Source organism: Achroia grisella, unplaced genomic scaffold (assembly GCF_030625045.1).
Source record: "Achroia grisella isolate CSIRO2021 unplaced genomic scaffold, CSIRO_AGI_Agris_v1 utg1576, whole genome shotgun sequence".
NCBI classification, from domain to species: domain Eukaryota; kingdom Metazoa; phylum Arthropoda; class Insecta; order Lepidoptera; family Pyralidae; genus Achroia; species Achroia grisella.
The window spans coordinates 2,086,912-2,099,430 of NW_026712658.1; the positions used below are offsets into that span (position 1 = coordinate 2,086,912).

At 31.1% G+C, this 12,519-nt stretch overlaps 1 protein-coding gene across 1 annotated transcript; it reads right to left on the reverse strand.

The window, feature by feature from the left end:
* Nucleotides 1-674: 674 nt before the first annotated feature.
* Nucleotides 675-12,284, reverse strand: LOC131841286 (facilitated trehalose transporter Tret1-like). Its single transcript, XM_059189595.1, has 7 exons — nt 11,920-12,284; nt 5,724-5,879; nt 4,123-4,325; nt 3,208-3,394; nt 2,392-2,771; nt 1,862-1,973; nt 675-1,053 (listed from the first exon to the last, which is right to left on the reverse strand). The coding sequence occupies exons 1-7, from the start codon at nt 11,972-11,974 to the stop codon at nt 752-754; spliced, it is 1,395 nt and encodes a 464-aa protein (XP_059045578.1). The 5' UTR covers nt 11,975-12,284; the 3' UTR covers nt 675-751.
* Between the last annotated feature and the right edge of the window lie 235 nt (nt 12,285-12,519).

Consider the following 12,519-nt stretch of genomic DNA (forward strand, 5'->3'; position numbering starts at 1 on the left):
AAAACTCATATATTTTTATATTTTTACATGAATAGACTCATTATTCTCTCTATATCTATTACTTATAGCTATTATGTAATAATATCCCTGTAGAATTCACACACCATCATCTAGTCCCAAGCTAAGCAGAGCTCGTGTTATGGGTACTAGACAACTGATATAAATACTTAATTTTTTTTTGTAAATACATATATAATATACCTACATAGGGGGGAAAGGGGATTGTTAGTAATGTGGACTGATGATCTTATTGCTAGCAATGTACCATGTCAGGTTGACCTCCACGTGGTTCCCCCTGGAAACCATTGTGATCAATTACTGGTGAATTTGTCACGATGGGCTAACTGACCTGACCTCATGCTCATCTTATCATCCTCCACTGGTGTCCCGCCAGCGTAAACCATTAACGCAGGCGGAGGCAACATTCCATTATCATCCATTAAAAAAAAATATACCTACATAGAAAACACCGAGACCGATACGAACAATCATACTCATCAATACAAATGTTTGCACCGTGCGAGGAAGCGTGACCAGTGACCGTCGGATGTAAAACGTTAAATTAGGCACTAAAATGTATATTTTATACTGATTGATAAAAAATTATATCAACATTTCTAAATATCAAAACGAATTAATGTATGGCACAAATAAATATTTTTATTATCATCCAATATTTATTTCAATATAAAGTAATCTTAATAATAAATACACTTAATTATTATCCTAAAAAATATAATCTAATTACATTTCAACATTTCTCAGCCTTATCTTGATTCTTTTTTTTCTGTCCCAACAAAACTTGAATTTCAGCGAACGATCGTCCCTTAGTTTCGGGGATACAGAACAATATGAAAATACACAGCAATATACAATTGACACTGAACATCCAATATGTCGCCGGTGCGCCTATGGCTGTTGTCACAAAGGCGAAGTATTTTAGGGTCATGAAAAGGGTTAAAGACCCTATTATTCCTGAGACAGTTAGCCCTATGGCTCTAGATGGTCCATCAAAGAGTTCGGAGCACAATGGCCAATTTACTGAACCTGGTCCTGAAAACAGACGAACAAAAAATCATAACTTCTGTGAGGGAAGGACTGTATCTACCTATAGGTACCTATATTGTATATATTGGTGTCGTTGTGGTTGGTAAATATAATTATAGAAGGACGGTTTTGAGACAGAAGTAATATCATTCTACGTACAGAAGAAAAACAGTTAACAGAAGAATGTCATATAATATTTTTCTATATTAAATAATGAGTATAAAACATATTATTTATGTTTTTTAAGTATAATTATTTATGTCATATAAAGAGGTGCGTTGTACACATCTTCAATGATTGATATTTAAAGAATGATACTCCTATCTACTGTACTACTTTCATAGAATGCATTTGATACTATGTTACTTGCTGATATACTATACTTTATAGTTAAATAAATAAAATAATTAGTCAAGTACTTTTTGAGTTTATAAATTATTTTTATGTAATTGGAATGGCAAACAAGCTGACGCTCCACTTGATGGTAAGCCGTAATCTATCTCACTTTTATTAGTATATATATATGAACAGCATTACGGAAATTACGTTATCATGTGACTGCGTTGCCATTCCTGAGGACTACGATGTCATGGCTCTATTCCATTACATACAAATAAAACAATTTCTTTTTCTTTATAATTTAGGTAGGTATGACATAAACGTTGGTATGGGCATCTCTTCAGAATATTTAAATATTTTTATATGAAGATTATTTAGAGAAAGAAACTTTGGAATAGATGTTTCAATTTGAAAAGTGCTTATAAAACTAACTATAGCTCGTATGTAATATAAGTCCATAAGGTTGTATATTTACCTGCACTGTAGCAATATACAACAAGTATCAGAGATATTAATGGCAGATAATTCATGAAACCGCTGATTTGTTCGTGAGTTTCTCTGATTCGGAAGAATATTCCAAGACCAATCTGAAAACAAACTTCTAAATATAAGTACGTATATTATTTTAAAAATTGTTTTACAATTTTGTATTTTAAATTATAATTTAAAAAGAAAGTTAAGAGCCCACTTGATGGAAAGTATTAATATAATTATACTATAATAATGTAGGGAACTAATATATGTGGATATAAAGGCATAACAAGCGTTGCATTAACCTGATTGATGACTGATAACAATTGTATTGGCTACACTGAGATAGAAATTGTGAATGTGTATTTTTTACTACTATATCTCAAATTTATAACTCTATCACTGAGCTCACAAATAAATTTGATGACGGTAGAAATAGGTGTAACCATGCGATTCTATAAAGGCTCTCTGCTTCGTAAAATTCATAATTAAATATTTACACATGAGCTCTGTGAAACTGTTGATTCAACTCACCATTCCTATAGCAGTTCCAGCCAATGTGGACCCCAAAATAGGTTTCCTTCCAAATCTATCTGTTACTAAAGTAGTACAAAAACTAGCAATCAGTTGTATGAATCCGATAATCACTGATGCAATCTCAGGTTTAACACTGGTTTTGGTCGATTCTAATACAGTTTGCAGATAAAAAGTCACTGCATTGAAACCGATTATTTGACTGCCTGTAGTTAATACTATAACTATTCCGAATGCTTTTAGGAATTGTCTATTTTTAAATATATCAATAATGTTTGGTTTGACGTCGTCTGTGGACGAGTATTCCTTTATTTCTTCATTTGCTAATACTTCGGAACCTCGGAGGAACGTCAGAACTTTTAATGCTTCTTCTGTCCGCCCTGAAAAAATATATACATAATTTTTAATATTAATAGAAACTGGGACTCAATATATATATAGTATGTAAAATATGTATAATAGAAAAGTTTAACTATTTTATTTGTGTAAAGTGTGGTAAAGTTTCAGTTTATGAACATCATTGTAATTTCTTCTGTCAATGAGTATGTAACTGAATTCGTCCAAAACTAACGGTTTAAACTTAACTAAATAGGTTTTTTTGTGTTTGTATGAATGCAATTTCGAATTCCTGATTTTTTATTGATTGTTTAGATTGATTACTTTAGATTCACACAAGACCCGGTAGGTAACATATATAAGCACATTACAAATAAATATTATAGGCTCCAGCGACAAATGTGCCAAATTGCCACCAAACTGTTATCTATAGTAACAAAATCTTAAGAATAAATTGGTAGGTATAGGATAAATACATACCTTTTGAATATAGATAATAGGGACTGTCCGGCAAAAACAGGAGTGGTATAGATAGAACCACAACGACGCCTGTAAATACCATATTGAGAGTCACATATGGTGTGAACGGACCAATACTCAGCATCAGCAGGATGCCAAGAGAGCATAGTATTTGCAGTATAGTACCCAAGGCACCGCGAATTTCTTTCTGCAAACACAAATAAAAGTAAGTTAAGAATAGTTAAGAATTCTACAAACTATATTTTTTCATTCATTACCGGTTTCTTTCCGGAATTTTGTTCACGTGACTAGATTTGATCAGGTTAAAAAGGCATTGAAATCTAGTACGACGTTCCAATACTACAACAAACATCAAGACATCGCCTAATAATAATCATCATCTTTATTTGTCTCAAATTATAAACTAATACAATTGGTGCTTATAATAAAATTTAGAAGTAATAAACAAGAAAATCTGTCTATAACTCAATGTGAGTCCACCCTCTCTGCTATTCTGTTATAGCCTTTATTAGTGACAACGTCATGAAGTATTATGTATTTGTATCAAATAATATTGTCACAGGACAATTTACACATCGAAATCTAGTTCCAAGCTAAGCAGCGCTTGAGTTATTGTAGCAGCCCAAGGCCATCAATTATATCCTTCATTGAAGGCAAAAACATACAACGCAGACAAAAAACAGAACAAGGGTCTATGTTATAGATATATTTATGTTCGTATAGCTAAGACAAGATTATTAGAGAAGGACGTATAATACCTAAATACAAATGTTTAGACATATTGTGCGGGAATCTGAGACCGTCGCAAGGTGGAATAATGTGTTAAACCTTTAGCATCGTGACCATTGAGGTCACTGCTGCTAAATAAATTATTTCCTATAACTTGAATCTGTATTTTCCATCAAATATACTCACGCTAGCAACTTCGGAAGCGTACGTCGGTACTACAGTGAACGTAAAAGTATCTGCTATTGCTCCAAACACTCGGCCCAGCATGAGCATCCAGATTTCGGTGGCAAACGTGAATATTAAACACATAATCATCTTCGGGACACACGACAGGATAATACATTGTCTCCTGCCTATCCTGTCAAGTAGAACGGCGGGCAGGAAACTGACTGAAAAATAAATAAAGTAGAAATATTTTTAATGACCATACCAATCGTATCGTCCATGAATTAAACCCGCAATCCCAAGTAACTACCGAGAGGTAGTCTAGTGGTTTACGATACCACAATGAAATGTATGTAAGCAGTAATAATAATAAAGAAAGAAATAATAATGAAAAAGGATTTTGTCACTTTTACCTTTCAACCTATTAGGTATATTTTCAACAGTTTCAATTAAGGTTTTTCTCTATTTTTGGATTTATGTTTTATTTGTTGTTTGTTAAACCTGAATAAATTTAGATAATAATAATATTTTTATTGTGAATTTTAGGAACGGCTATGGTAATATAACAATGTCCATAACCGTTCCTAAAATAATCATCAATTATCATAAAATAGTATTTTAGCTTCACCGACCAAAATAGGGACGAATGCATATATATGCCGCTGGAGAACTAATTGAGCGGCTGGAGTAAAATTCCATTACGTCGACTTTTGTTACAGTAAATTTCAGAGGTTTGAACCTAGCCTGAGCCGGCATATTTCCACTCCAGTATTATTCGACGGAATGGGACTGGGGATCGATCAGAGGGAACCTATGACAGGATTGCATTATAGGGTATGCAATAGATCTTTTGTTATGTTGTATGTCGTCATTCCTACAACTATCATAACATCACCGTACACTACGCAATCGACACGGTTATCACAGACAGGTATCACGTCACAAATATAGAAAATATTGTTGTTTTGTTACGTATACCAAAATATTTTGAACGAAAATAAAACAATAGTCATAACAAGAGTGGTACGTCAGCGTACAGTGACAAACAGAGAGAGAAAGGCTTCAATGTTGTTAAAAATAACCCCAATTGTTTCAGTAAATTTTATCAATAGAGTGACTAACCGAGGTCAAACCATGAGTATAATGGGTACTTACGTATTTTTATATTACGCAAGTTTATTCACTAACACTATATTTTTGGTTACTGTTTAAATATTTATTGTTATATACTTGAAAACATTCAAAATTTATTCTCTCTATACACTTATGACGTCATTAGTTATGACGTATGTTTTGCACATTTTAAATTATCATTATTTCAATATTTTCGAAATGAGTAGAGGGACTACTATTGATATCTAATGATAATTTGACTTATAATATTCGTCATAGCCGTCATCTGGGTGTACTTATTATTTTGCAGCCATACCTAAGAATACTGGTTGTGGTCGTCATATTTTATGATATCCATGATGCTGTTTATACTTACATATATGCAACGGTTGTCACTTTCCATTAGGTGGGTCATAAGTATTATTTAAGTTTAAAAAAAATAATTGTTGTTAATAATATAACAACATATGTATGACAGAAATAAATTACATAATAAAAAGGACACTTACAACATATTGCAACCAGGAAGCCTATTGAAACTATCCAGGAGCCTTCTTCTTCGGTAATCGGCTTAGAGAATATAGTTTCATTGTTGTTGCTAAGCTTCACTAGGACTGGTGATGGCCACGCCAAGCTAAGGCCAGTACAGAGCACGCTGAAGTTTGCTGTAAACGAAATTTGTGCAAATGTAAATAAAGAGTAAACAGCGCTTCCAACACCATAAAACAGAAATCAAAAATACATAGGTAAATAATAATAAAATTAGTTATTTTGATATAGGTACCGATTGTTTGTAATTTTTAATGGATTTCAAAAAAAGGAAAAGTTATTGAAAGTTGGTGCTTCTCGTTGGTCTCTTATAAATAATTGATTAAAATCTGATCATTAGTTTTTGGGTTATCCGTTTTAAAGTAATTGAAGTCAGTTTTTCCTTGGATTGAACTCAGTATTATATTTTAGTCATTTTAGTTTTTAAGCTCGTATGAATGAATAGAGTAAGACCGTTACTCGTATTAATTCATGCGAGACGACTTCTGATAAATATAAATTAAAAGATTTGAACACGTGTTTTTCTACGAAGAAGGAAAATTATAATACGTAATAAAATATATTCCTGTACCATTTTCCTAGTAAGATAATGACAATAACCCTGGATTATTCACACAGTGCCACCTGGTACCAAGTCAAGCAATCTATGTTATGGGTAGTATAATAGGTAAGTCTAAGTAATGATTATCTTATAAGGAGAAATCTGAGTTTAGCAGTGAGGTAATTAATAGGTGGTTATGATAAATCTTTAAGAAGGTCTGATGTAAAGTAGGCAGTCCTAAGTCAAATTAATAATTATAATAAAATCTAAGGACAATTCACAAAGCGCCATGTAGTCGTAAGCTAAGCAAGTACTAGGCAACAGAAATAAATTAAGATACATTTTTTCAATCCATACATAATATTCGTAGAAAACATCCAGAATAACAGACATAGTATAATGAACACAAATATTTGTACCTTACGAGGTACCACCCCGCGACCATCGGAAGTAAAGGAGTGTGCTGAACCGCTAGGCCACCAAAGCCATCGGTAAATCATACTTATAATCAAGGAGAGTCTGAGAGAGAGAAAGGCCTCAAAAGTTTTGCACACGGTATTCACTAATGTAGCAAACATGAATTAAAATTTTGTGTTTGTTTTAGTTCAATCAGTTTACAAGTAGAAGTCGCGAGCTCATCTAGTGTTATATAACTTAAAGGCTCATATAAACATCATGTAAACCAAATCATAAGAGACATGCATAAAGTAGCGCATTCCATTACCTGATAACATGAACGTGTTGTAACCTTTACGCAGAACTCTTTTATATAATTTATTATATATATTATAAATCGTACAAGTCACGTGTTTATACATAAGAGTAGTCTTTGTACGTCATATACTATGTACGTATTTTTAAATACAGATTAATAAACAAAGAAATAAGTCTTATTTTTTATTATGTAGTTACTGATATACCTTTTATCCAGGGGTGTCAACTATACTTTCAGATAGTTACGAAATTTTTATTGATCGCAATGATATATGAGTTAAGAGAGTCAAATTAAATAGAACTCGAGATTTTTGAGAACGTATGATACTAAATGTTTTTGGTTGATAACCTTGCTATATTCACTGTACTTATATTCTTAATATTTTGTCATAAACAGAGAATATTTTTTCAGCACTTGTAACCTACAAAGATAGTTTTAATTGGATGCATTTCCTTTCCAAAAGAGCCCAATATTTTTTTAATACTACTGTATCTAATATAGTATGCAAATTAAAAAAATATATATTTAAAATATTTTAAAAATTACTCACATATTTTTAAGTCGTTTATATTGCTAATAGTAGATACTGCATTAAGCCTATATCATTAAATTAAGTCATAGGCTTTTATACTATTGTAATTGAACTATAACATAGTCAACGATGGCAAATCATTTCCGCTCACGGTCAGTGTCATCGCTGTCAACCGACCTTCTACGGAAGGTCGTGGATCAGTGCTAGGTAGGTGCGATAAAATTTGTCAATATAAATTCTACCGTAATTACAAGTATGTTGATATAAATTACAACAATTATATTTTCAGTTGACTTTAAAAATATTGAGGACTGTTATGTTATGTTTGTTTTTAGAGTAGTACTTATCATAGAATGCGAAGCAAGAATTAGTTACGATGGAGCTACTTATTGTCTGAGCTAAGCTATATCATACTTATTTTTGTGATCCTATAATCTAAGCTCATAAATAAATAATTTAAAAAAGGAGAAATTTTAAAGTGCGTAGATTAAAATCACCTAAAAATATGGTCACTATATTTTCATCTTTCGCGACAATTATTTCATCTTTCTTCGGAAGTCTTCTTCAGGATTCGATAGACGAAAATGTAGCAAGTTCATTAAGTTTAAGTTAGAATATGATTGTAAAATATTAGTGCAGGATGTTACAACATTGACGGTATTTACTTTGATGTAATTTTAATCTTTAATCATATTTAAAGTATTATTTAAACTTTCTTCTTACTTATTTAAATTTTAAACCGATTTTAATCATTATGACTAAACAATTTATTATCTAATTAAAATTTGATAATGTAATTTAATAAATTAAAATTCTAGCAGTTTTGTATTGTTGTATGGTATATCTTATTGGACAGTAGGTATTTATTCGTAAGTGCGATTGTTCTGAACACGGCACTTTTTATTACGTGGTGTCATAGCTATATAACCTTCGTTAATGATCAGAGTGCACGTGGACAGCGTGTTTAACAAAGACATTTAAAATGTATCTAAGTAGGTACTTTGTGTATATGCATAGTTGTCTAAATTAATATTATAGATACTTATATAGGTACATATGGAGATGAACTCATACGTTGAAAATAGAATTCCAAAACACTGATTTGATGAGACTCCTAGTATAAACAGTATAAAAAATGAATGTTATTTTATTATGATTATTAATTTTCGTTCCATTTAGGTGTATCATACTGTTTGCGGAAGTACGCAAAATGTTTGCTATATATTTACTTACATTATTTAAAGTTTAACAAAAATGACATTACAGTGCACTTAGAACTAGGTAAACCTGTGTCGCAACTCGGTAATCTGATTACTAGCTTGGTATTTCCCTTACTGAAGACTTAGTCAGATATATAAATAGATAGGTACACAAAGTTTTTTAGTTTTCGACCAGATCCGAACCCATATTTATTCAATATATATAATACTCAGTTCAGAGTGGTAAACAACTAGATCATGACGAAGCTCAAATTAGATTTCAATATATTGTATATTCTATACATAAAATTAGAATAGATTCGTCAGGATTATTTACATAATCAAGCGCAAGGTAACTTTTAATTATCAAAGTAACAAATTTCCTCAAAAAGTAAAACCTTTACTCCACGTGGATTGGAATGGAAACCATCATGATGAATTCCTGGTGAATTTCTTATCTCGGGCTAACTGACTTGAGCTCCAGTATCATCCTCCACTGGTGCCCTGCCACCGTAAACGCAGACGGGAGCACCATTCCATTGTTATCCATTAAAAATATATATAGACCATATATATATATATGTTATCCATTAAAAATGTAGATAGACCGAATACTAAAGAATATGTACATTGTAATATTATTGAGTGCACTCGCAGTCTCAGTATTTTATCAGAAGCACCTTTTTTTATCGGTTTTTCCCAAGTGCAATTGTTATGGTTTGAAACCGGATTTCTTCGAAAAGCAAAGGTATGTACCTATGTACCAAAAAATCAACGACTGCTAAAATAAGGATGTTGCCAAATGACTGTACATTTGGCACGGATGGAGATATTTTGGATGGAGGTAGAAACACAAAATTAAAATTTTTATTAACGTTGTCGTAGAAATGTAATTTAATGGCGATAGCGCAGAATGTGGTATAATATTATTGTTCATTAGTGGTGGTAACGGTTAGCTATTAGCTATTAGTTTCCATGACGAAGTAGCCATTTAATACCAACATAAAAAATGTATGAATACACTTACAGGATGTGTGCTATTACTGTATTGCCTTTTCTCTTCTCCATTATTGACCTGATGTGTTATATTCATACTATATAACTAATGTGAGTCCATTCTTATGCTCTATCAAAAGTACCTACTTACAATAATGCCACTGTATTGTAGTAGTCGTAAGTAATAGTTGTTACATGCAATGCAAAATTGTCAACTTCCCGTCTATTTGGCATTAATACGACCTGTGGTCAGAGGCAATTTATTCAAGTGCCTAGCTACTGCTAGTTAGGAATTCCCAGGTTCCAGATATTTTTAGAAGAGAAAAGGTCAATGTACTAACGGTACTGTTATTAAATTAATAAGTTTAGAATGATCCAATCAAATATTTTTTACCTATTTTTAATAAATTGGAATAATTACACACACGCTCAACCCACCTAATTATTCTTATATATTTGACCGAAACATTATTTGTATGGCAACTGAATCGGAGGTAGCCATAGAGATGAGTATGTAAAATCTACCTTTGTATAGAAATCGTATACTAAATCTCAAGTATATCATTCTAAATTTTTTTTTCAATATATAGATTTGTTACATTTTGCAGCGCAAGCATTAATAAATTTAATGAATTGTTTACGTTGCAACGAAATATGAAACAATATATTATTTTGAAGAGTCAATAATGTGTGATATAGCACTTTTCAATGTCAATGGAATGGAATTGGCTCCATGTATACCTAGTGTGGGTACCGAATCAGGTAGGTATATGCGATTATTCGTATTTCATCTGAGGAATTCTAACATAAAATTATTAATTACTGCTATTAAAACATATGTGTATCTATGCAGTATTTATGTATATCTACCATATTGTTACCTTTAAAAGTAATGAACTATATGTATATTGTATTGCTGTCTATTATAGTAAATCTATAAATAAATATATAATTATTACAATTATCAAGAAGTTCTGACGTTAGAATAAGCGATTTACTGAACATAATCATAATGTTATTTACGTAGAATAAAAATATAATAAAATAGAATATTGATGTATGTATTAATTTATCCCTATAAATATATGTATGTGCGTATGTCCTATTCATATTTTCTATAACGTGCAAGCTGACAGGTGTGTATAAGTAATATAAATATATAATGACTTGGATAATTTTTTGTCTAAGTATGATTTTTATTATTTTATCTAAGCACATTTTTTACACTACCTTTAAATTACATCTTATCATCCGAATACCTCTATTTTTTATGATGGAAAATAAGCATTTGATTTATATATTTAGGTAGCCTATGGAAGTATGAGAAGTGGAAGTTTTGCTTATCGTAGACCATAAAGTCCATGCCCATTCTTTTTTGTGTGCTAACCACTAGTACTATAAGAGCGAGGTCGCCGAGATAACTAACATAATGCTCATGTGTAAATACACCATTGTAACTCTGTGTGTCTCTAGTAATAGCTAATGGATTTGTTGACAGCTGCGTGCCTAATTAAGTAATTAATTTATTATAATAAGTAGGAGGTAATTATTACTCTATTTCAATGTCTCCGTCGATGGAACGAAGTTTTCATTGATGGCGTTGGCGATTATTTTACTTCTATACGTCGGATGTGCAATTGCTATGTGATGAGAAACTTTTAGTCGACCTTGACCTCATGCTACAATATGAACATTAGATATACCTATAGGTACTTTGAAATTAAATGTACATAGGTAAATATATTTAAAAAATAAACAGGTTTTTATTACATACGTCAAAGATAAACGATAATCATAAATTTTAGTAAAAAAATGATAGTAACTAATTTCTAACGAAAATTATTCTACTGACTTATATTTAACAGTAGATAGGTTAATTAATAATTTAAAGGTTTATTATAGTATCCATATAGGTAGGTAGGTATATAGGGCGTGATTAGTAGGTATAATATGTTATAATAGGTACATAAATATGCCTATATATTATATTATAGATAGATTATATGTAAATCATTAAAGTTGTTTAATTACTGATCTTTTTCCATTAAACGAATCAGAATTAATTTTACTTAATTAATTTTACTAAAGTGTTCCTTACTTATATATATAAATAAATATTCATTTATTGAGAGTATTTACAGGTACATATTATTATTTTTTTACCTTCACTTACCTATAATAACAACAGCGTATTGTCGCAATAAGGGACTGTCGAAAATTTTAAACATTTTAATAAAAGTATGTAACTAAACACGTAATGCAACAACTAATGAAATACTGATTTAATATCACAGAAATCTTATCTCGTTTAATTTAAAATACACCGACAAAAAAGCTGTTTCAAGACTTCAAAAAACTATGTTGTATAAAAACTGACGCATTGTATTTTTAAACAAAGAAATATTGACCTCTGGTTTATAAAGACTAATATCATATGATATATCAATAACTATTATTTTGTTTTTATAGTTCTTTTTATTGGATCACGATATATCGAAACAACCAACATTCGAGTATTAAACATGCCATCTCGATGGCGACACATCACTAACTGAGCATTCAAGTATAGTTATCATCTATACCCTGATGCTACGTATAAATGTGTACCCATAACATTGATCAAATTAAAGAAACTTTCACAATTATAATTAAATTCGTGTTTTCCATCACTGGCTACGTTAAAGCGAAAAGTTACATTCACTAATAATATGCGCAGTGTACGAACCAGTAGCGGATTTCGCACTGCATGCGCGGTTTCATGGTATTTGCATAT

Coding starts and splice junctions, on each gene's coding strand:
- LOC131841286 (XM_059189595.1), bottom strand. CDS start 11,974: ATGTTTAAAATTTTCGACAGTCCCTTATTGCGACAATACGCTGTTGTT. Junction 3,395..4,122: donor ACGCTTCCGAAGTTGCTAGC/GTGAGTATATTT, acceptor TTGTGTTTGCAG/AAAGAAATTCGCGGTGCCTT. Junction 1,054..1,861: donor TGTATATTGCTACAGTGCAG/GTAAATATACAA, acceptor GTCTGTTTTCAG/GACCAGGTTCAGTAAATTGG.